This window comes from Brachycentrus maculatus, unplaced genomic scaffold (assembly GCF_059751285.1).
Source record: "Brachycentrus maculatus isolate JH-2025_06_01 unplaced genomic scaffold, ASM5975128v1 h1tg000043l, whole genome shotgun sequence".
In the NCBI taxonomy this organism is placed as follows: domain Eukaryota; kingdom Metazoa; phylum Arthropoda; class Insecta; order Trichoptera; family Brachycentridae; genus Brachycentrus; species Brachycentrus maculatus.
Window position 1 is genome coordinate 1 of NW_028280797.1, and position 24,297 is coordinate 24,297.

A 24,297-nucleotide genomic window follows, 5' to 3' on the forward strand; every position below is an offset into this window, starting at 1 on the left:
GTACGGTCATTTAGATAATAAAGGAGTTTGAAGATAAACGCGGATATATCTGCTTTACAAAATTAAATGTAGATAAAACATTGTTCCAACAAACTGGTGATCCAATTACCATCACAATCGATCGTGTCATGTCACCAAAACGGGTCGTTTTAGCAATGTACGTGGGTGATTCATCAGAAGTCATTTGAACAAAACAAAAACAGTATTGATACAATTTCGAAGTGTAATATAATTAGTTCTTGTGGTACTCGTAGTTCAATAATTTTCCGGCCAGCGCACGATTCAAGTCGTACGTATTTATCTTCTGTCTATTTGTATTTATGTTATTACATATCGCTCACTCCTTTCAACAGCGTCATATATCAAAAATCGTTAATTTTCAATTGTGCATGTTCTCGGAATGTCCAGATAATGTACTATATCCCAGCAAAAGCGGCATATTTTTTAACTTAATATTTACCCGCTATAGGGCAGAAAGTGATGTTTTTGCATTTTTAAGAAAAGGTATTGTTTAATTATTTTATTAAATATACTAAATAATTTTCAAATGGAGAAAAAACATTCAAGTTTTACCTAAAAAGATCTGTTGCACAGTAAAGAGTTCAATAAGTGGCTTGATATTTATTTCTAATACATTTCATTAAATTTTTAAACTTTAAAAACGATATCCTGCAAAATGTTTTTTGATATATGACGTTGTTGAAAGGAGTGAGCGATATATATTCACAACATTTTGACTTTGTACAAAATGTCGAATAACTCCATAATAAGTGTAAATCCAGATTTGTTAATAAGTTTTTGGACACACACAAAATATTGCGATTAAAATAATCTGATCAAATCAAAACCTGCATAAGGAAATTAAAATCAGGTTTTCAGGCATTTCCCAGTACGTAAACTTATTCCACTAGGATCTGGTACACATTGAAATAAAACGGCCTCTGCTAAATAAAAGTTTTCAAATCTAATCATAGATGGCTCTCGTGTAGTCGCATGTTCCATAAAGTGTCATGAGATTAATGATATATGTAGGAGTTTAAAAAATTTGAGCAGTGCGGTTGTCAATCGTGGGTAGAATGGTGGATGTAGCACGTATGTAAAGTGATAACTTCCACATTCTTCTTCATCTATGTTAAGATGTCAAAAATTTATATTCCAAGAGTTTTGTGTGTGTGCGTATATATATTTATATATATATATATATATATATATATATATATATATATATATATATATATATATATATATATATATATATGTATATATATATTTATATATATATATATATATATACATATATATATATATATATATATATATATATATATATATATATATATATATATATATATATATATATATATATATATATATATATATATATATATATATATATATATATATATATATATATATATATATAGATATAAATATATATATATATGTACATATATAGGTCATGTTTCCGCAGATCCCCAATGATTGATTAGTATTTTTTAAATAAATAATTGATAACAAACACTTGATATTGTAAATAAATTTAGATCGATCGATAAAAAAGGTAAAAATTCGGACAAGAATATAAGTCGTACTTGCCAAAAGATTAGCCCGAGACCAATACAATCTTTTATGATATGTGAGAGTACAGATAACAAAAATCTGGTATCTAGGAAATATGGATATGGACCATATATTTGGCAATGATATCTCTTATCTTAACTTGACTAGTCAACACTTGGCTAGACAAATCGCTCACTCCTGTCAAGAACGTCATAAATCAAAATACTTGATTTTTCAGGAGATCGTTTTTAAAGTTTGAAAATATGATACTATCTATTAAAAATAAATATCAAGCCACTTACTGAACTTTTTTCTGCGCAACACATCTTTTTAGGTAAAAACTTAATGTTTTTTCTCCATTTGAAAAATATTTATTATATTTAAAAAAAATAACTAAACAATACCTTCTCTTAAAAAAGCAAAAACAACACTTTCTGCCCTGCAGCGGGTAAATATTAAGTTAAAAATATGCCTCTTTTGCTGGGATATAGTACATTCTCTGGGCATTCCGAAAACATGCACAACTGAAAATTGACGATTTTTGATTTATGACGTTCTTGAAAGGAGTGAGCGTAATGTCATTTTATCTTAACTTGTGAAACATATTTATAACTTGACTAGACAAACATGATTTAAAATGACTAAAATACTTTAAGTAGACTAGAATAAAACATACAACATTTTGAGTGTGTCCAAATACTTGTTCACAAAACCTGGATTATCTCCAATTACAGGAATTATATTCATATTATTTTTTGACATCTCATCAAAGATGAAGAAGAATATGGAAGTCTGGGCATTTTTTTTTTAAATAATAATAATAATATGAAAATAACTCCTGTAATTGGAGATAATCCAGATTTTGTGAACAAGTATTTGGACACACTCAAAATGTTGTATATAAATTATCTGGTCAAATCATAAGCTTAATAATAAAAATGAAAATTGTATTTTCTGGCGTTTCTCATGTGTGTGATTATAATCCAGGATTCGGATCTCACATACTAATATAAGAATTTTTGCTTAATAAAAAGCTTCTTTACATCTCACCAATAGATGTCTCTAGTGAAGTTCTAGTGAATCAAGAACAAGGTTTCTAAATTGGTTCATATATATAGAACTTCCAAGAATTTGAGTAGTGTAATTGTCAATAATGGGTAGAATTGGTAAATGTTACACGTGTGTAAAGTGATCACTTATACCAGTTTTTGACGGTCGTCAGCCCCGTAAATGCCCAGACCTCCATATTCTTCTTCATCTTTGATGAGATGTTACAAAATAAAAGAAAAAAACATCATTATATCATAATTTCACTATACAAACATCATTAAAATTTGACTAGAAAAACATAATTAAAACTAGACTAAACAAATATCGTCATAACTTGACTAAACAAACATTATTATCACTTGACTGGACAAATATAATTACATCTTGACTGGTGAAACATCTTTATAACTTGACTAGACAAAGAACTAGTAGAAGAAGAATATGGAAGTCAGGGCATTTACGGGGCTGACGACCGTCATACGCTGGTATAAGTGATCACTTTACACACGTGTAACATTCACCAATTCAATCCATGATGACAACCACATTACTCAAATTCTCAGAAGTTCTATATATGTGAACCAATTTCAAAACACTGTTCTTGAATCACTAGAACTTCACTAGAGACATCTATTGGTGAGATGAAAAGAGGCTTTTAAGAATTAGAAACTCTTATATTAAGATGTGAGATCCGAATCCTGGATTATAATCACACACATGAGAAACGCCAGAAAATATCATTTTCATTTTTATTATTTAAGCTTATAATTTGACCAGTTAATTTATTTACAACATTTTGAATTTGGTCACACTCAAACATCTTTGATGAGATGTCAAAAATAATATGAAAATAACTCCTGTAATTGGAAATAATCCAGATTTGGGAACAAGTATTTTGACACACTCAAAATGCTGTAGATAAACCATTTTAACTTGATTCGACAAACGTCATTTTAATTTATCATAGGAATTCTAATGACCATTTTAAACAAATAAAAATAAGTAAGCTAATATTATTTTTTTTAGGATTCTTGAAGGAGTATTTTGCAGAGAAGCATCATTGGGTATGGACCCAGGATTCTACGAACATGACAGGATCAAGAGTCCAAGAAAAGGTGCAAACTGGATTTCCATATTCACTTTCTGGTAAATACTATTTAATGACTCTGGCCAATGTCTGTACACGACGGATTCTCCAGTTCTTTGGACACGAAGCGAGTGGCAACGAGGATAGCCTGGACCGACTGGTTGTGATGGGTAGCCTGGAGGGGAAGAGAGGGAGAGTCAGCTCTCCTCGTCCTCAGGTTGTAGGTCTTTCTGTCATGGACAACGTCATCTAGGCTATGCCTTCAAACCATGTTATCTTTCTGCAGCATCCATGAATTCTTTGGTCTTGCTCTAGATGTCTTTCGAGGAAGATCTTTGGCGATTGCCTGGATCACAATATGATCAAGTTTTGTATAATAATATTAATAATTCTCTTTCAAAGAATAATAATTGTTATAAAACATGTAACAATGATTAAAGAAAACACTTCGTTTTTTACCACTTGAATTTTATTATAGACTACATGTCTCAGAAGTTAAACTTCCATCATTCAGGCCTGTATAATAACTCAATAATAATAACTGAATAATGGAAGTTTAACTTCTGAAACATGTAGTCTATAATAAAACTCAAGTGGTAAAAAACGAAGTGTTTTCTTTAATCATTGTAACATGTCTTACCACAAAGTTAATGCCGAAACAATATATAAAACATGTAGTTTCATTTAAAGTAAATATAGTAAAACATTTGACCTGATGATTAAATAGTTTTTTCTGAGACCTGTAGTCACGTTAAGTGTTTTAAGTGGTTTTACACATTGTTAACGATGAATGATAAGGAGAGTGTTTTGCTATGTATAAGGTTGTGATCAAAATTGGTGGTCGAACCTTGAATGACATCCGATTCCATTCATTCATCTTCATAAGGAACTTTCACGAGAGATGGTATCATACTAGCAAAGGATATTGGTGCCATAAACCAAGCTAGGACACTAAATGCCGAACCCTCTTCTAGTGGAACGGAAGGACTATGAAGGAGATAAGGAACTGTCACGGGAGATGTTATTCCCTGGTTTACGACATGCTCGGGTTCTCTGCGTCCTGTATGCCCATACCATCTCGATTGTCTTTTTTCTCATCAAAGATGAAGAAGAATATGGAAGTCTGGGAAGTCTCCGAATCCTGGATTATAATCACATACATAAGAAACGCCAGAAACTATCATTTTCATTTTTATTATTTAAGCTTATAATTGACCAGATAATTTATTTACAACATTTTGAGAAAAGAAAAATATTGCTCAATAAAAAGCTTCTTTTCATCTCACTACTAGATGTCTCTAGTAAAGTTTTAGTGATTCAAGAACAATGTTTCAAAATTGGTTCATATATATGGAACATCGAAGAATTTGAGTAGTGTGGTTGTCAATAATGGGTAGAATTGGTAAATGTTACACGTGTGTAAAGTGATCACTTAAACCACCCTATGACGGTCGTCAGCCCCGTATATGCCCAGACTTCCATATTCTTCTCCATCTTTGATGAGATGTCAAAAAATAATATGAAAATAACTCCTGTAATTGGAGATAATGATTCGTAACCATCTTTTCATCTCACCAATAGATGTCTGTAGTGAAGTTCTAGTGATCCAAGAACAATGTTTCAAAAATGGTTCATATATATGGAACTTCGAAGAATTTGAGTAGTGTGGTTGTCAATAATGGGTAGAATTGATGAATGTTACACGTGTGAAAAGTGATCACTTAAACCAGCCTATGACGGTCGTCAGCCCCGTATATGCCCAGACTTCCATATTCTTCTCCATCTTTGATGAGATGTCAAAAAATAATCTGAAAATAACTCCTGTAATTGGAGATAGTCCAGATTTTGTGATCAAGTATTTGGACACACTCAAAATGTTGTCTTTTTTCTCATTTTCTTTTTATATCTGTTATGCCCAGACTTCCACGAATACGTGAACTCTTTATTTTGTCTCTAAGGGACACTCCAGCTGACCATCTGAGCATTCGCATTTCAGCAGTTTCTAGTTGTCTAGAGAAGGCGATATACATCGTCCAGCATTCGGAGCTGTATAGAAGTGTCGGTCTGACACTGATTGGTAGACTATCCCCTTCAATTTGGATGGCATTTTTGGATTGCAGAGAACTACCATCATGGAATTTCATCACAAAGGTGAAGAAGAATCAACCAGATTTAGGGGAAACCATCATCCTGACGCTTTCACAATTTTCAGGTGGCTGAAAGACATATTCAGGAAAGGGCTGAGAAGAAACATCGAACTGGAAGACGTGTATGCAACATTAAACTCACACAATGCAAGACTTCTGGGCGATGTGTACCAAGAGCTTTGGGAGGCCCAGTGCTTATGCTACCCTGAGAAAACTCCATCTCTCTTCAAAATACTGATGAAAGTTCACGGATTGAGACTATCTGTGATATTTTCAATATTCATAATATCACAGGTGACACTAAGGTATGTTCAGAAATTTGATTTACTTCACTCTGACTACTGCGCGCCACAACTGCATGGAAGCGAGACAGCAAATTGGGTTTGTCTCTACTTAGGAGCTATTTATATCGATATCTCAAAATATCAATTAACTTATTTAATTTAACAATATCCTCTAACTATGTGGAGCATATGGAGTCCATAAACCGTCTCCAGGGCAAAAAGGTATATACTAAGAATATGGAGTTTCATTCTTAGTTTTATCTTATTACTTGAAAAAAGGCAGAATTTCTTTAAATCTATTGTGATACGTGTTTCGATGCATTCTGCGTCATGTTTGAACTCTATGTGAATATGGAAGTCCGGGTGATTACAGAGCTTAAAATCTGTCATAGGCTGGTTTGAATGATCGCTTTATACGCGTGTAACATTCACCATTCTACATATGATTGATAACCAAATTTCAGGGGTTATTTTTATGCTTCAATTGACAAATATTTTTTTTATCTGCTAGTGACATGTTATTTCCTTTACTCTAATAAATGTAGCATTATCACAAGGAGAGAGCGAGACAGTTAGACTACTCCGATTTCCAACCTCTCGCTTATCGGATGGCGGCATCAGTCGGCGCTTGGCTGCACGTTCGAAAAGACATGCCGCATATGACTCGCTGGCGGTCGATACTTGCAATGAGTTGCGTACTACGATTTCCATACAAATATGAACTGGGATCTTTTGGTAGTCCGTTTCGCATCACATGTAATTTTTGAATGATCATAGCGGGAACGAATAAAATAATCATATTTACAAGTTTTTTTTTTAATATTTTTGACATCTTAACATAGATGAAGAAGATATGAAAGAGTTTCTGCTTAGTAAAAAGCTTCTTACATATCGCAAGTTCTAGTGATTCAAGCACAATGTTTCGAAGCTGGATTACATATATAGAACATCCAAGAATTTGAGTAGTGTGGTTGTCAATCATGGGTAGAATTGGTGAATGTTACACGTGTGTAAAGTGATCACTTAAACCAGCCTATGACGGTCGTCAGCCCCGTAAATGCCCAGACTTTTATATTCTTCTTCATCTTTGATGAGATGTCAAAAAATAATATGAAAATAACTCCTGTAATTGGAGATAATCCAGATTTTGTGAACAAGTATTTGGACACACTCAAAATGTTGTAAATAAATTATCTGTTCAAATTATAAGCTTAAATAATAAAAATGAAAATGGTATTTTCTGGCGTTTCTCATGTGTGTGATTATAATCCAATGTACGGACCACACATACTAATATAAGAGTTTCTGCTTAGTAAATAGCTTCTTTACATCTCACCAATAGATGTCTCTAGTGAAGTTCTAGGGATTCAAGAACAAGGTATCTAAATTGGTTCATATATATATAGAATTTCCAAGAATTTGAGTAAAACGAAAAGTAATAAAAATAAACACTTCTGATTGAACAGGATCGCTCAGCCACTGTGTCTGGGTCAACTGCTGTCATATTTCACGCCTGGCCAAACTGACATCACCCAGAATTGGGCGTACATCTACGCCTCTGGAGTAGTCTTCAGTATGCTGCTCAACGTGTCGATAATGCATCCATGCCTGACACAGCTGGTCCATATAGCCATGCAAGCAAGAGTCGCTTGCTCATCATTGATCTACAGAAAGGTGAGGGATTTTTTTCTCATTTGTGGTTTGGCATGTCCAAGGGTGTTAAACAGGGATGTGTGATGTCACCGTGGCTGTTTAATCTCTACTCGGATAATTGTATGAAAGTATCAAAAGATATTGACGTTAAATTACACTTGACAACATAATGAAAAAAAAATCATTAAATACTTAAATCTATGTTTTTTCTATATTATTTTGAGAAATAAAAAGACTTTGTGTTTTGATCCACCCACACTTTTATTAACCAACTAGTTTCAGCAACAACCTGTTGCCCTCTTCAGGGTTTAATTTATGACTAGAAACTAGTTGGTTAATAAAATTGTGAGTGAAACTAGTTGGTTAATAAAAGTGTGAGCGGATCAAAACACAAAGTCTTTTTATTTCTAGAAATAATATATCAATATGATCCACAAAGTTTATGCTTTCAATATTCAAAACGTTTTTTTTTCTGTTGAAAGATACTTTATTCCATGTGTTTTTGTTTTAATCTAGTAGTAGTAGTAATAGTTTTAATGTAAAACGTACAAAATTTGAAAATTTCTTTTTTTTTTATGTAACATATCTCAAAAAGGATCTGATAGACAAATTCTGTGGGCTATTTCGGATTCTGCAGCCAAAAATTAAGTAGTTAAAAAATCGCGGGTACCAAAATGTGTGTTGGCCTGTGTTATCGATTTGACTGTCTGTTGCCTTTTGGCTGACGATGCTGAGCTTCTTACCGATAGTAGAGAAGACCTGTAGGAGTTGGTGACAAGGTGTATAGTGTGTGTAAGGAATATGGTGTGCGATGAGATGGTTTGGACATGTGGATCGAATGAAAAAAGAACAGCAAAACAAATTAACATAATAGAATCAAAGAAAGACCGAGGTACAGTTGGCACGATCAAGCATGTCATAAAAATTGTCGGATATGTGTATGAGGAGATGCATGAACGTGAAAGAGGCGAAGACTGTTTGCAAAGACAAATTATTGTGGCTTGGCATTCTATCCTCTCTTCCTATACCTGCAGAGATCTCCTCAATAGTTAGTCCATCAATCTAAAGTAATGAGGTTTGAAGTGATCACTTTACACACGTGTAACATTCACCAATTCTATCCATTATTGATATTCTTCTTCATCTTTGATGAGATGTCAAAAGATAATATGAAAAATAACTCCTGTAATTGGAGATAATCCAGATTTGTTAACAAGTACATATTTGGACACACTCAAAATGTAAATAAATTATCTGGTCAAATTATAAGCTCAAATAATAAAAATGAAAATGATATTTTCCGACGTTACTCATGTGTGTGATTATAATCCAGGATTAGGACCTCATATACTAATAAAGTAAAGTTTCTGCTCAATAAAAAGCTTCTTTTCATCTCACCAATAGATGCCTCTAGTGATGTTCTAATGATTCAAGAACAACGTTTCGAAATTGGTTCATATTTATAGAACTTCCAAGAATTTGAGTAGTGTGGTTGTCGATAATGGGTAGAATTGGTGAACGTTACACGTGTGTAAAGTAAATGCCCAGACTTCCATATTCTTCTTCATCTTTGATGAGATGTCAAAAAATAATAGGTTTTCTTATGCATTTTAGGTTCTCAAATTGGATTTGAAGTCTTCCTCAGCTGGCAGCGCTGGTCTCAGCGGGAGAGTCATCAATATTTTGACCAACGATGTGAATCGGTTCGACCTTTGCTGTACCTTCGTACCAGAGCTGATCAGAGCTCCCATAGAAAGCGCCATAGTCGTGTATATCATGTACAGAAACATAGGACCGGCTGGACTCGTGGGAGTGGCCTTCCTTCTATGCTTCATACCTTTGCAAAGTTCGTAAAAAATCATTTTTTTTTTATATATATATTTGTTCGGGAATTGTACAGCTTTACATATAAAAAAATGATTTAATAAACACAATTACATTACATTAGCAAAAATGGTTACGTTAAAAAAAGTCAATTAAACAATTCCCCATTTATTTTATAAAACTATTTAAAAAATAACAGACAAAATAAAAGATAACACTGCGTTTGTATTACGCAGTGCCCTATGCACCATTGGGGTGCGGATAAGGGTTTAAAAAAAATTAAAAAAACCATTCAGAGATTATTTTTCTATCATCTTCTTGGTGTAGGCCTTGTGGCCTGTTTTAAAGGACGAATTAGACTATGTCAACAGAATGCAAGAAAACAGACTATCCTAAATTGATCATTACGAGAACCCAGATGGATTAAGACCATCTGGAAGACCTCCAAAGTGATGGTGTGACAGCTGCCAGTCCACGTCATAAGAGACGGACAACGGAATAGGCAGATCTGAGGATCAATGTATAAGAAAAAAAAGAAAAAGAAATTAATGATTTTGTGGAATTTTTCTTCTTTTCCTCTTTTTTCTTCTTAATGTAAGCCTCGTAGTCTATTTTTAAGAGGGATTAGCCTGCTGCGATGTCGATTCCCAGCTGTCCATCTATCTCTTTGGTAGTCTCTCTGGGAGTCGTCTACCTTGGGGTATTTTTTTCAATGTTTTGAATATTGAATGTTTTAACTTTGTTGATCATATTGACATATTATTTTGAGAAATAAAAATACTTTGTTTTTTAATCCACTCACATTTTTACTAACGACCAACTAGTTTCATCAGTCTTCTTTAATATTTTTCCCATAAAATCAATCCCAACCTAAATAAACACAGTTATCCCCTTCCTTACTCCTACCTCATTAAAACACCTTAACCCCACCCCTATCCTTATCGCAACCCAATAACTTGTACACTGTTTCTTTTATATATATGTTTAGTCATAAATTAAACCCTGAAGAGGGCAACAGGTTGTTGCCGAAACTAGTTGGTTGTTAATAAAAATGTGAGTGAATCAAAAAACATTGTATTTTTATTTCTGAATTACTTCATCGTATACATAATTACTGAGAATCAAGAGATTTGCCTTCTGCCCACACCTCGTGGACCCTCCACTAGTTGCAATAGCTCGTATTTGTCTCCTCTCAGCACATGCCCCAGATAGGGTAGCTTCCGGACCTTGATATCAGTCAGCAACTGTCTCCCTGCTCTTGCTCTTTGGAGCACATCTGCTGACCATATCGGTCCATGGGATGCGTAGCATTCTACGATGAAGCCACATTTGGAATGCCTCTAACTGGTTCAAATTGCTGATCTTGAGGGTCCACGATTCGACTCCGTATAGAAGTGCTGACCAAACATAACACCATAACCATTCTCCATTAAAGTCTTAGACAATATATCAATGAAAAGTTGGAGTTCTGCCTTCTGCCCACACCTCTTCAACCATTATTCTTCTTCTTTCCATGTTCGAGCGAGTATGTGGAGCTTATGGCTAACACGAGACGTCTCTAAGTCACTCTGTCACGCGCCATCTCCTTGGCTTCCTCCCAGGTCAGTCTGGCATCTCGAAGTTCCTTTGAGTATAGTCGGTGAATGGTCGTCAGCTGAATCCTCGGGGTTGGAAGAAGAGACACGAGGGGTTGATGCTCTCAGGTGGCATTCTAAGGACATGTTCCAACCATGTTCACCTTCTCATCTTCAGGACTTCAACCATACTATTGATATATCTCGTTTTCTTAGGCTGGTTCGGGAAATTGAGTGCCAAGTTCAGGAGGAAGGCGGCTGTGATGACAGACAACAGGATTCGGCTGATGAACGAAATCATCCAGGGCATCCAGGTTATCAAGATGTACGCGTGGGAATATTGCTTCAGCAAGATTATAACAGAAGCCAGATTGTAAGAACCTTTGTATACCAAAGACTACCAATTAGTACAAGTACTTAAAACCAATTTTCTTTCAAAGTCAGTTGTGTAGAGCTGTGATATTCTCCATATACTTAGATACATTTTTACGTGTCAGGGTTAGTCAGCAAAATGCAATAAATTGATGCAGTTATATACAAATATTGTGTAGCTAAAAAAAATCGTTAGTGACTCACACCCCTACTCTATCCCTTTCAACACCGGATGTTGACAATTATGACGGCAAGTCGTTTGATCTCCAGTTTTATGCGCACGGCGTAAAAAGGAAGAGGACTGCAAGCGAGCAGCATTTACTTGTTAGTAAAATTTTTTATGACGTTGCATATATTAGTTAGCTGAACTCTAAGAAATATTATAAAATCAAACAACTTTGTTTTAATCACTTCTTTATTATAAATACACTTTAGGTTTCGATATTTTTAAAATTTCCGTTCCTAGAAAAAAAAATCTACACAGTAGGTTTTTATGTGTGTGCTCCACTTTACGTATGCGCGCGCGGCTTTATACTGTTTTTGGGTGATTCCATTCAAAGTTGTTATTTGGAGTTGCTACGCAATGCACAATAAAAATAACATTTAGGATTTTATTAAATCATATTTTCATATGGTGTACGGAGTGTGTGGAAGTTTTTGGTAAGGGAATGTAATTAACTGTGAGTATTTTAATGTTTTTAATGTTTTAGAATTTAATAAACCCTGATGATGACAAGGTTCTTGTCGAAACCGGTAGGTTAAAATGTATTAATAATAAAGAAGTGGTTTAAATAAAGTGGTTTAATTTTATAAAGTTTATAAAATATGCCACAAAGTAACTGCGAAAAACATTCTAGAAAATCTAAGAAATATTTTAGTCTGAAGATGAAACAATGACACGGAATGCTTTTAAATTATCCAACACATTTTACTTTTTTAATAACTTATGTTTAATATGTTTAATATGTCTCCAAAAGTCGTGGTATCAAATAGGTGAGGAATTTTTTTTTTCAGGAAAGAGATGATTTTCATCAAAAAAATCATGATCATAAGAGCCTTGACGGTTTGCTGCATCAAACTCAATACTAAAATATCGATATTTATCAGCATCTTGACTTACATAGCTTTCGGAAACAAAATAACAGCTTCCAAGATCTTTGTGCTGTATTCTCTCTACGATATTATCAGAATGTCTCTGGTGGAATTTTTTCCACTGGCTATAATGGCAGTACTTGACGCAAACGTCTCCCTCAAAAGAATTGAGGACTTCCTACTCCTCGAAGAAGTCCCGAAAATCAGAGATGAAAAATTGAGAAAGAAAAACATTGGAGAGAATTGCTATGAAAATAATATTAGTACAGAAAGTTTGAAGACTGTGGAAGAAGAAACGAGGGAAACTGATGAGAATTTAGTACAAGGCGATTTGGGAGTTAGTGAGGATTTTAAGGTGTTTAAAAATGAACCAAAAATAGCCATGGAACTTATGAATGTCAGCGCATTTTGGAAGAACGATGAGGAAAGCGTAGAGAAACGAGTTGTTGCGTTGGACAACGTATCACTGAAGGTATGTAGAGTGTCAAATAAGTATCAATTATCATAATGGTTTAATAAATCTTATGTGGTACGACGGTTTAAGATAATAAGTAATAACTAGTAGTACGTTGACATTGGCTTATTACCTGATCTCCTAAATCAAATAAAGCTTAGCGTGCGTCAAAGAGGTACTAGGCAAAAATCTATATTCGCAGTATTTTTACATAATGCAAACTATGCCATGTTCTCTCCCAATCCGCAGCTTCAGATGTTAGCTAATGCTTTATAAAGTAAAGATTTATTTTATATATTGTTATCCACCTTGAAGTCTGTACTTTCTCAGCATTTATTCTCCATGTTATAATGGGTAAATGTAAACGTTGTGTTTCACTCTCTCTCGCTGCTCGCTGATAGTGTGTGAAGGAGACGTGTATTTACCAGTGCTTACTATTTGTTATTTTATTATTATCTTCTGGTCCGCCTCCGTGTAATTCGAAGTGTCAGCACGCTCGGCTACCGTTCTGGAGGTCCCGGGCTCGATTCTCAAGGGGGTCAAATAAATAGAAGTGATTTTTTCGCTGTAATATTTATTCCATATTACCCTGGACTAGTACCTGAAGCGGAGGGCTGATCACCTTTCCTTTGCGTGTTGACGATCAAGAAAACACTGCGTTTATATAAAGCAGTGCCCTATGCACCATTGGGGTGCGGATTATGGTTTTTTTATTTTTTTTATTAAACATAAAAACCTGATATTTTTTATATTTTTTTATACAGGTGTCTCCTGGTGAGATCGTTGGAATAATTGGTCCAGTCGGGTCAGGGAAGAGTACTCTTCTACAAGGAGCACTAGGAGAGATATACTTGGAGCCAAATTGTTCCTTGAATATAAACGGGAGCGTTTCTTACTACAGCCAACAACCGTGGTTATTCGAAGCAAGCGTGATGACAAATATTCTCTTCGGACAGCGTATGGACAGAGAGAGGTATAGAAAGGTGATCAAGGCTTGTCAGCTGGAGAAGGATCTTCAGATGCTGCCGTACGGAGACAAGACTATCGTGGGAGAAAGAGGTCATTAAAAATATAACAAATCGATTTTTAACAAAAAAATTCATCTTTTTAATCCTTATAAAATTAAACAACTTTGTTTTAAGCACTATTTTATTATTGGTAGTTTAGTGGTGCGTTTGTTAATCATGAGTAGAATGGTGAATATTAAACGTGTATAAAACGATCATTTCAACCAGCCTATGACAAATTGTAAGCCCTTTAAACACCCGGACTCCCATATTCATACGGAGTTAAAAAATGACGCAGAATACATCAAAACACGTATCACAATAGATTTAAAGAAATTGTCTTTTTTTATGAAGCTAAACTGGCAATGCACAACGGAGTCCTGGTTCCAACTCAAATGTATGAAAGTGAAACATGGAGTTAGCAAAAGAAGGAAAGTAGACTGAATGCAGTCGGAATGCGATCTCTCAGTGCGGCAAGACCATGTATGATAGATGTTCGAATAGTGAAATTAGGAAGGAACGCAAAGCTGAGATAAGCATTATCGATAAAATTAAGAAAGGTGTGTTGAGATGGTTTGGACATGTAGAACGAATGAGTGAGGAAACAACGGTAAAACAAATTTATGAGGCGAATGTAATTGGTAAAAGAAGCAGAGGAAGACCGAGAAAAACATGGCACGATCAGATATACCAAATACTTGAAAGTGGTCAGGTTAGGAGTCGTAACAATCGGCGGGTATGTATGAGGAGATGCATTAACGTGGAAGAGGCGAAGAATGTTTGCAAAGACAGAGTGGTATGGCGTTCTATTCTCTCTGCCTACCCCTGTGGGGAAGCGGCGTGATGGTTAGTTAGTTAGTTAGTTAGTGTTTTTTATGAAGTAAAATTTTAATTACAAAACTGGATAGATATGATAACTGCAACAGTGAATGAATCTCCATATTCTTAGTTAGCTGAAAAAACTGTTTAACAAAATAGTAGAAGAAGCTGCGATACCCAAAGAATGGAAACTAAGCATAACTATCCCAATCTTCAAAAAAGGTGCAAAAACAAACCCGGAGAACTATAGAGGAATATCTCTAGCTAGTTATTATCTTACAATGATTAAAGAAAACACTTCGTTTTTTACCACTTGAGTTTTATTATAGACTACATGTTTCAGAAGTTAAACTTCCATCATTCAGGTCTGTATAGTAACTAAAATATAAAATATAAAATTGCTCTATAAATAAGGAGAGGGGAAAGTAAGGGGAAGAGGTTAGTCAAGGGACGGAGTTTGAAAACAAAGGAAAAATGGAAAGCAATGGTGAAGAATTTTGAAACAATATATTATTTAATAAATTATTATTAGAAATGTTTTTTTGGATTTTTCCTTTGTTTTCAAACTAACCCTTTTCCCTTACTTTACTTTCTCCTTATTTATAGAACAATTTTATATTTTATATTTTAGTTATTATACAGACCTGAATGATGGAAGTTTAACTTCTGAAACATGTAGTCTATAATAAAACTCAAGTGGTAAAAAACGAAGTGTTTTCTTTAATCATTGTAACATGTCTTACCACAAAGTTAATGCCGAAACAATAAATAAAATAGTTATTATCTTATTATCTCTATATTTCATCTTTACAGGCGTCTCGCTGTCAGGGGGCCAGAAGGCGCGCGTGTCCCTGGCTCGCTGCGTGTACCGCCGCTGCGCGCTGTACCTCCTGGACGACCCTCTGTCGGCCGTGGACGCCCACGTGGCAAGGGCCCTCATGGACTCTTGCGTGCGCGAACTCCTCGCCGACTCGGCGGTCGTGCTGGTCACCCACCAGGTCCAGCGGCTGAGCGCGGTGGATAGGATCTGCCTCATGGAGGCTGGGAAGGTCGGTATGATAGCAATGACGATATCGTAGTCATGCAGGAGAAAGTGACCAACTAATAGAAGGTAAAATGTTCAGGCGGCCATTTAAGTCACTTTTGCTTGGCAAGAAAATAAACACCAATGCAGTAAGTCATTTTTAACAAGTCAATATATTAAAGTTTAAAATCCTTAGGGTATTTTAAGGGCAATATTAAGCTAGTAAGATATCAAATAGTCAATGATCACGTTTTCTACTAAGTTGTATTTTTTAGTTTAAAAAAACATCGATACATCGATCCATCGATCCATCGATACATCGATCCATCGATCCATCTATCCATCGATCCATCGACCCATCGATCCATTGAACCGTCGATCTATCGATCATTCGATCCATCGACCCATCGATCCATTGACCCATCGATCCATCGATCCATCGATCCATCGATCCATCGATCTATCGATCCATCGATCGATCGATTCATCGATCCATCGATCCATCATCCGTCGATCCATCTATCCATCTATCCATCGATCCATCGATTCATCGATCCATCGATAAGTCGATCCGTCGATCCGTCGATCCATCGATCCGTATCTGTCGATCCATCGATCCATCGATCCATAAATTCCATCGATCCATAGATCGATCGATCCTTATCTATCGACCCATCGATCCATCGGTCCATCGATCCATCGATCCATTGAACCATCGATCTATCGATCATTCGATCCATCGACCCATCGATCCACCGATCCATTGATCCATCGATCTATCGATCATTCGATCCATCGACCCATCGATCCATCGATCTATTGATCTATCTATTGATCTATCAATTCATCGATCCATAGTTATATCGATCCATTATTTTATTCTCTGATTCATAATCAATGAATCGATGGATCGATGGGTTTATCCCATTGATCCATCGATCCATCGATCCATCGACCATTCGATCCATCGATCCATCGATTCATCGATCCATCGATCCTTATCTATCGACCCATCGATCCATCGATCCATTGATCCATCGATCTATCGATCATTCGATCCATCGACCCATCGATCCATCCATCTATTGATCTATCTATTGATGTATCAATTCATCGATCCATAGTTACATCAATCCATTATTTTATTCTCTGATTCATTATCAATGAATGGATTGATCGATGGGTCTATCCCATCGATCCATCGATCCATCGATCCATCGATCCATCGACCCATCGATCCATTGATCCATCGATCCATCGATCCATCGATCCACCGATCCATCGATCCATCAATCCATTGATCCATCGATCATTCGATCCATCGACCCATCGATCCATCCATCTATTGATCTATCTATCAATTCATCGATCCATAGTTATATCGATCCATTATTTAGTTCTCTGATTCATTATCAACAATCCATTGATCCATCGATCCATGGATAAATCGATCCATTAATCCACCGATATTTTGTATCATCGATTCATTGGATTTTTTTATTTTCAGATAATATTTGAAGGCTCGTATGATGAACTGCAAAAGACGCATCCGACCATTTCTGAACCATCCTCCACAGCTAATGAACAATCGGCTTCCAATACCGAAATACAAGAGGTTAGTAACGATTTATTAACAATATTGATCAACCCAAATTTTCCTCGGTCTTCTTCTGCTCCTATTTTCTGCATTCGCCTTATAATTAAAATTCTTATTCGTAAAAATTTTATTATAATTTTTTTTAAAGAGAAATATTTTTGTTTTTTTTTTATTTACACAAATATTTTCATTTCATACTATTTATGTGAGCCTGAGCGGCTCATGGTTAGAAATAGGTATCAAACTGTGGTAGAGTGGGTTCAAACCGAGAAACTCTGACCCAAGAGTCCGCGACACTAACCACGGGACCACAACCCGACACAATTGTTTTAGCGTTCTTTCCTCACTCGTTCGTTCCACATGCCCAAACCATCTCAACACACCTTCCTTAATCTTATCGTTATTGCTCATCTCAGCCTACATTATTTCGGTATATCACCATTCGAACATTTTTAACATGCGTTGTTTTGCCGCACATTCATATGAGAGATCGCGTTGATAAATATTTTTTTAAACTAACCTTCTTCTGTTTTATAAATTTGAAAATAAATTTCATTTAAGGCAGGATTGAAAGCCCACAAATTTATTTTCTTTAAATTCAGGTAACACATAACATAATTGAATTTTTGCTTTAAACACCGTTTTTGTATTGAAAAAATAAGTTATTCTTCGAAATAAATATGTGGTTTGTAAAAGGAAAGAGTCGTAGAAAGGGTTAAGGAATTAACAAATCAAATATGTTTTCTTCTTCGTCTTCTTGGTGTAGGCTTTGTGGCCTGAATTTAAGAGGGATTAGCCTCCTGCGATGTCGATTCCCAGCTATCGATCCATCTCTTTGGTGCTCTGCCTGGGAGTCGTCTACAAGTGGGTTGGCTGTACAGTGCGATGTGGTTAAAATAAATGTATAAAATGCAATTTGTAAAAAAAATCCAATATATATAGGTGCTCTTAAATAATGTCCGCGAGACACGTCTGGCTCTTCGCGCAGGCTGTCGCTTACTGAATTGTGTTTTAGCAAGTACCTCCTTAACATTAAATAATCATATACTTATGTTGTATATTTTTGCAGGACTGGATAAATACAAAAAACCTGAATATTCTGGATTCTTCTGAAAGCTTCGACTATCAAGCTTACGCAAAGCAAACGATCTTGGGAGAAGCTCAAAAACCTGGCTCAGTCGATTTGAATACCTATTTCGCTTACATCAAAAGCTCCGGTGGAAAATTAAGCTTATTTTGTCTTGCTTTGTTGTTCGTATTTGGACAAGCAGCCTTTTCCATAAGCGACTTGTGGCTCAGCGATTGGTAAGAGGTCATCAATTTTATTATATTTCTATGTATCTCTTCTTATTCTTCAGAGGAAGACCGAGAAAAACTTGGCACTATCAAGTACGCCAAATACTTGAAAGTGGTCAGGTTAGGAGTCGAAACAATCGGCGGGTATGTATGAGGAGATGCATGAACGTGGAAGAGGCGAAGAATGTTTGCAAGGACAGAGTGGTGTGGCGTTCTAATCTCTCTGCCTACGAAGCGGCGTGATGGTTAGTTAGTTAGTTAGTTCTTCTTCTTCTTCTGCTTGGTGTAGGCCTTGTGGACTATTTTTAAGAGAGTATTCTGCTATGTCGATTCCCAGCTGTCAATCCATCTCTTTGGTGGTCTGCCCGGAAGTCGCCAGCCTTGAGGTTGGCTGTACAGTGCAACATGGGGAAGTCTGGATGGTTCCATTCTCCTCATATGCGCATACCATTGTCTCCAGCGTTGCCTTCCCCACCTAACGACATCTTCCATCTCGCATATTTCCCTTATCCTGGTGTTCCTTATTCTATCTCGTAGACTCTTGCCCGATATGTTCCTTAGAGTCTTCATTTCTGACACTCTTAGCGTGTTTTTGTGTGACTAAGATATTGGCGTATTTCATGTTGAGTGTTTCCTCACAAATTCTGGATATTTGGGGGTTTTCATAGCCAGACTCATAGCAAGACTCAAGTGACAACAGGCCGGACATGTTGCAAGACATGGCCACACAAGATGGACACCTTAAATGCTGAGATAGAGACCTTGCGATAATAAAAGAGGCGTTGGACCACCTTGAAAAAGATGGTCTGACGATATAGCCATTTTGGGGGGTAGAAACTGGCTGCAAACAGCAACAGACTGAAAAAAATAGAAGGATAAATAACTCCTAACTGGAAAAACAATAATTTGGAAGAGGGATCAAAACGCACTAAAATATATAATTATTTTAATAATAAATAATAATAAAACCCTTATCCGCACCCCAATGGTGCATAGAGCACTGCATTATATAAACGCAGTGTTATCTTGATCGTTTACACATGAAGGAAAAGTGATCAGTCCTCTGCTTCAGGTACCAGTCCAGGGTAATATTAAATAAATATTACAGTGAAAATATCGTTTTTATTTATTTTACCCCCCTTGGGAATTGAACCCGGGACCTCAAGAACAGTAGCCGAGCTTGCTGGCCATTACACTACGGAGGTGGAATAATTCATTTTACATAATCATTAACTTTTGAATCCAGGAAAGCTGTGTTTACTTGCCATAATTAGTGTGCGTACTGTCCGTATTAGTTAACACTTACATCGTACGTAAAATTTATTAAATTCCATAATGCATTGCTTACCGATTTCAAATTATATAAGCTAACATCGAAAGGGTCAAGAATTTAAAGTACTTAGGAGTGAACTTGACTAAAATGGCAGCCTTCAAAAGGAACTGAGAGTGCGCTTAGGACTCCCAGGGTCCGCATTTAACAGTATGAAGGCTGTCTGGAGATGGGATTTATAATCGGTGAAGACCGAATGTCGCCTATACAATGCCTGCATTGCTCCTGTTCTCTTATACGGCTGTGAAACATGGCACCTTACAAGGGCCCAGAGCAGCCGTGTACTGAGCTTCGAGAATAGGTGTCTGCGGAGAATTTTAGGCGTGCGGTAGTTTGACTTTGTGAGGAATGAAGACATAAGGCGTAGGACGTGGCAAATCTTGGTCACAACTGTCGTCAAAAAAAGGTGATTCAGTTGGCTTGGCCATGTACTCCGCATGCCTCCCGAGAGCCGCCATCAAGCTTGCCTCTATAACAAGGCATCAGGTTCCCGACCTTTGCTGACAATTCGTCGGCAGTTCTCGTCAGAACTTCGGGACGCGGATCTGACTTGGGAGGATGCAAGGGAGCTGGCAGCCGACAGAAAAGCCTGGAGACAGTTTGTGGACTCCATATACATCACCTAGAGAGAGGATATGGTTTAATACAAACATCACAGGCATTTTATTAAGTTATATATATTTTTTTTATTACAGGGTAAACTTGGAAGAACTCTCCGATATGCAAAGTAAAATGACAATAGTCGATACAGGCTATAACATAATTGATTCTATAAACTCCTCAAGTTTTTTCTCCTTGCCTGCTGAGCCCAGAATATTCAACATGGAAGAACTGGGTCTGACAAGAGATTTCTGCAAATACGTTTATAGTGGGTTAATGGCTCTAGTGATTTGTTTAACCCTCACTAAGTTGATAGTGTTCTTTTGGATGTGTATCAACTCTTCGATTAATTTGCATAACAAGCTCTTCAGGTGAGGTTTAATAGACTTAGGAATGAAGTAGACTATATACTAAAGTGGACTTTAAACTAAAGTGGACTATGAATTAAAGTGGCAATAGACTAAAGTGGACTATATACTAGAGAAGACTATAGATTGAAGTGGACTACTGACTAAATATATACTAAAGCGGACTATTGACTAAAGTGGACTATACATTGTGGCCTATTATAGGCGTATAGCCCAGTACAGACTTAAGTGCTCTATTGACTAAATGGTAGTCCATTATAGTCCACTATAGTTTATAAAGTCCACTGTAGACTTGAGTCCACGTTAGTCTATTGTCTAAAGTCTTCTATATACTACATACATATTTATAGATTTGACGTTAATTTTTTTGAATTTTATATAAATTTATATATTGAAATCAAGACAGCAGATTAATAATGCAAAACAAGGCAAAACGATTGTCGAAAATTTAATTTTTATGTGTTTTCAATAGCAAAATACAATTAAGGAGACTCTGAAAATCGGTGCTTGATTTTAATATTTAATAAATAAATCTACTATAAACCTGAGTCCACTATAGAGACTACAATCCACTATAGAGACTACAATCCACTATAGAGACTGCAATCCACTATAGAGATTACAATCCACTATTGTTGTTACAGAAAATATAACTGTTATCCACTATTGACCCATATACTCCACCTACTTTGATCTTAAGTTCACTATAGGCTTTGATCTTTGGTCCACTATAGGCAGTAAATCTACACTTATTGTATATAAATTTCACAGTTAATTTAAACTTACTTACTTACTTACTTATAACCCTTATCCGCACCCAATGGTGCATAGGGCACTGCATCGAATTGACGCAGTGTTATCTTGATCATTACTTACATGAAGGCAAGGTGATCACTCTTGCGCTTCAGGAACCAGTCCAGGGTAATATTAAATAAATATTACAGTGCAAAATCGCTGATGTTTATTTTCATCCCCCTGGGAATCGAACCCGGGACCTCCAGCACGGTAGCTAAACACGCTGACCATTATACCACGGAGGCGGACAAATACAGAATAAATAAATGTTAATGTCCTCATCAGTGACAATCAAAATAATTGCAAATTTATGTATTAATTTCTATATATTTCAAGAGGCATCACAAGAGCAAGCATGTGGTTCTTCAATAACAACGCCTCAGGGAGGATTCTCAATAGATTCTCCAAAGATATGGGGACTGTGGACACCATTCTTCCTCCAGCTCTGGTCGACTGTCTTTCCGTAAGTCTATGTTCCACACAATAGATCTATACAGGTCATAGTCATAGGAAATATAGTCAATAGGGTCCCTTAGAGATAAAATAAAGAGTCCACGCATTCATGGAAGCCTGGGTGCAACAGCCATCAAAAGTAAGGTAGAGGAAAGGCAATTGAGATGGTATGGGCACATAGGACGCAGAGAACCTGATCATATTGTGAACCAGGCAATCGCCATGGATCTTCCTCGAAAGACATCTAGAAGAAGACCAAAGAATTCATGGATGCTGCAGAAAGATAACATGATTCGAAGGCATGGCCTAGGTGATGTTGTCCATGACAGAAGGACCTACAACCTGAGGATGAGGAGAGTTGACCCAACAGTCTACGAAGACGACAAGTTTAAATATTTGATGATAATTTGAATCAGTATCTACTTGTGCATATTGTCACATATATATGAATGTGTGATAGTTGTAGAATGTAAGAGGAGATTCACAAATGTGGAAGAGCTCAAGAATATTTGTAAAGACAGATCTGTGTGGCGTTCTGTTCTCTCTGCCTACCCCTGCAAAAAGTGATATGATGGTTGGTCGGTTAGTTGGTTTAGAAGACTCAATCCTCATACTATTTTCTGTTTTACAGTTCTTCATGGAAACCCTTGGAATCCTGATAGTGGTCTGCATTGTCAATATATGGCTTCTTATACCAACCGTGATAGTTGTCATACTATTGTACTTCGTAAGGGTGGTATATATAGGGGCAGGTCGGAGTCTGAAGAGGCTAGAAGGAATATGTAAGTCAATCCTTAACTGCTCTGAATCAAGTATGAAAGAAAACATAAAATATTGATATTTTTTGTCTGGGCATTTATGGAGCTTACGACCGTCATAGGCTAGTTTAAGTGATCACTTTACATCCGTGTAACATTTACCAATTTTACCCATTATTGACAACCAAACTACTCAAAATTCTTGGAAGTTCTATATATATAAACCAATTTTGAAACATTGTTCTTGAATAACTAGAACTTCACTAGAGACATCTATTGGTGAGATGAAAAGAAGCTTTTTATTTAGCAGAAACTCTTTTCTTAGTATATGAGGTCCATATTCTTCTTTATCTTTGATGAGATGTCAAAAAATAATATAAAAATAACTCCTGTATTTTGAGATAATCCTGATTTTGTGAACAAGTATTTGGACACACTCAAAATGTTGTAAGTAAAACATCAATTTAAAGTGGATAGATTTTACCACAAAATGACTGCCGAATTATTGGAACGCTCTCATCGAGTTAAAAATTGCATTACTCAAATTTTCGGAACTCCTAGATAGCATATCGCTCACTCCTTTCAAGAACGTCATAAATCAAAAAACTTGATTTCTCAGGAGAACGTTTTTAAAGTTTGAAAATATAATACACTGTGTTAAAAATAAATATCAAGCCACTTATTAAACTTTTTACTGTGCAACAGATCTTTTTAGGTAAAACCTGAAGGTTTTTTCTCCATTTGAAAAATATATAGAATATTAAGAAAAATAATGAAAGAATCCATTTTATTCAAAATGCAAAAACAACACTTTCTGCCCTGTAGCGGGTAAATATTAAGTTAAAAATATGCCACTTTTGCTGGGATATAGTACATTTTCTCGGCATTCCAAAAACATTCACAACTGAAAATTGACGATTTTTGATTTTTGACGTTCTTGAAAGGAGTGAGCGATATATTGGTCAATCTCATGACACGGTACATGTGAGTTTAAAACAGCTATCCGTATGTTGGATTGAGACAAGCTTTTACTAAGCAGAGACTGTTTTATTTGTATTCAATACATGACGAAACTTGTGCACACATCGCGCGCACAGACTATGACAGCGCGCCGTACTGACTTGACGACGAACGCACCTTCTAGACTTAAGAA

At 36.0% G+C, this 24,297-nt stretch overlaps 2 protein-coding genes across 2 annotated transcripts in view; both read left to right on the plus strand.

Annotated features, from left to right (window-relative positions):
* The first annotated feature begins 3,642 nt into the window (after positions 1-3,642).
* Positions 3,643-24,297, plus strand: part of LOC148312307 (putative multidrug resistance-associated protein lethal(2)03659) — a 35,517-nt gene continuing 14,862 nt past the window's right edge. The window contains exons 1-13 of the mRNA XM_088277503.1: positions 3,643-3,756; positions 5,910-6,149; positions 7,595-7,802; positions 9,396-9,627; positions 11,396-11,552; positions 12,566-13,115; positions 13,862-14,156; positions 15,737-15,972; positions 17,455-17,562; positions 18,614-18,849; positions 20,866-21,141; positions 22,270-22,396; positions 23,018-23,168. Coding sequence (XP_088133629.1) covers positions 3,677-3,756; positions 5,910-6,149; positions 7,595-7,802; positions 9,396-9,627; positions 11,396-11,552; positions 12,566-13,115; positions 13,862-14,156; positions 15,737-15,972; positions 17,455-17,562; positions 18,614-18,849; positions 20,866-21,141; positions 22,270-22,396; positions 23,018-23,168 — 2,896 coding nt within the window. The 5' untranslated portion in view covers positions 3,643-3,676. The remainder of the gene's footprint in view (positions 3,757-5,909; positions 6,150-7,594; positions 7,803-9,395; positions 9,628-11,395; positions 11,553-12,565; positions 13,116-13,861; positions 14,157-15,736; positions 15,973-17,454; positions 17,563-18,613; positions 18,850-20,865; positions 21,142-22,269; positions 22,397-23,017; positions 23,169-24,297) is intronic.
* On the plus strand, positions 16,879-17,248 carry LOC148312308 (uncharacterized; the record flags this gene model as incomplete). Its single annotated transcript, XM_088277498.1, has 2 exons — positions 16,879-16,944; positions 17,072-17,248. Coding segments are annotated over 2 exons (243 nt in total), but the record flags the coding sequence as incomplete, so codon positions are not given.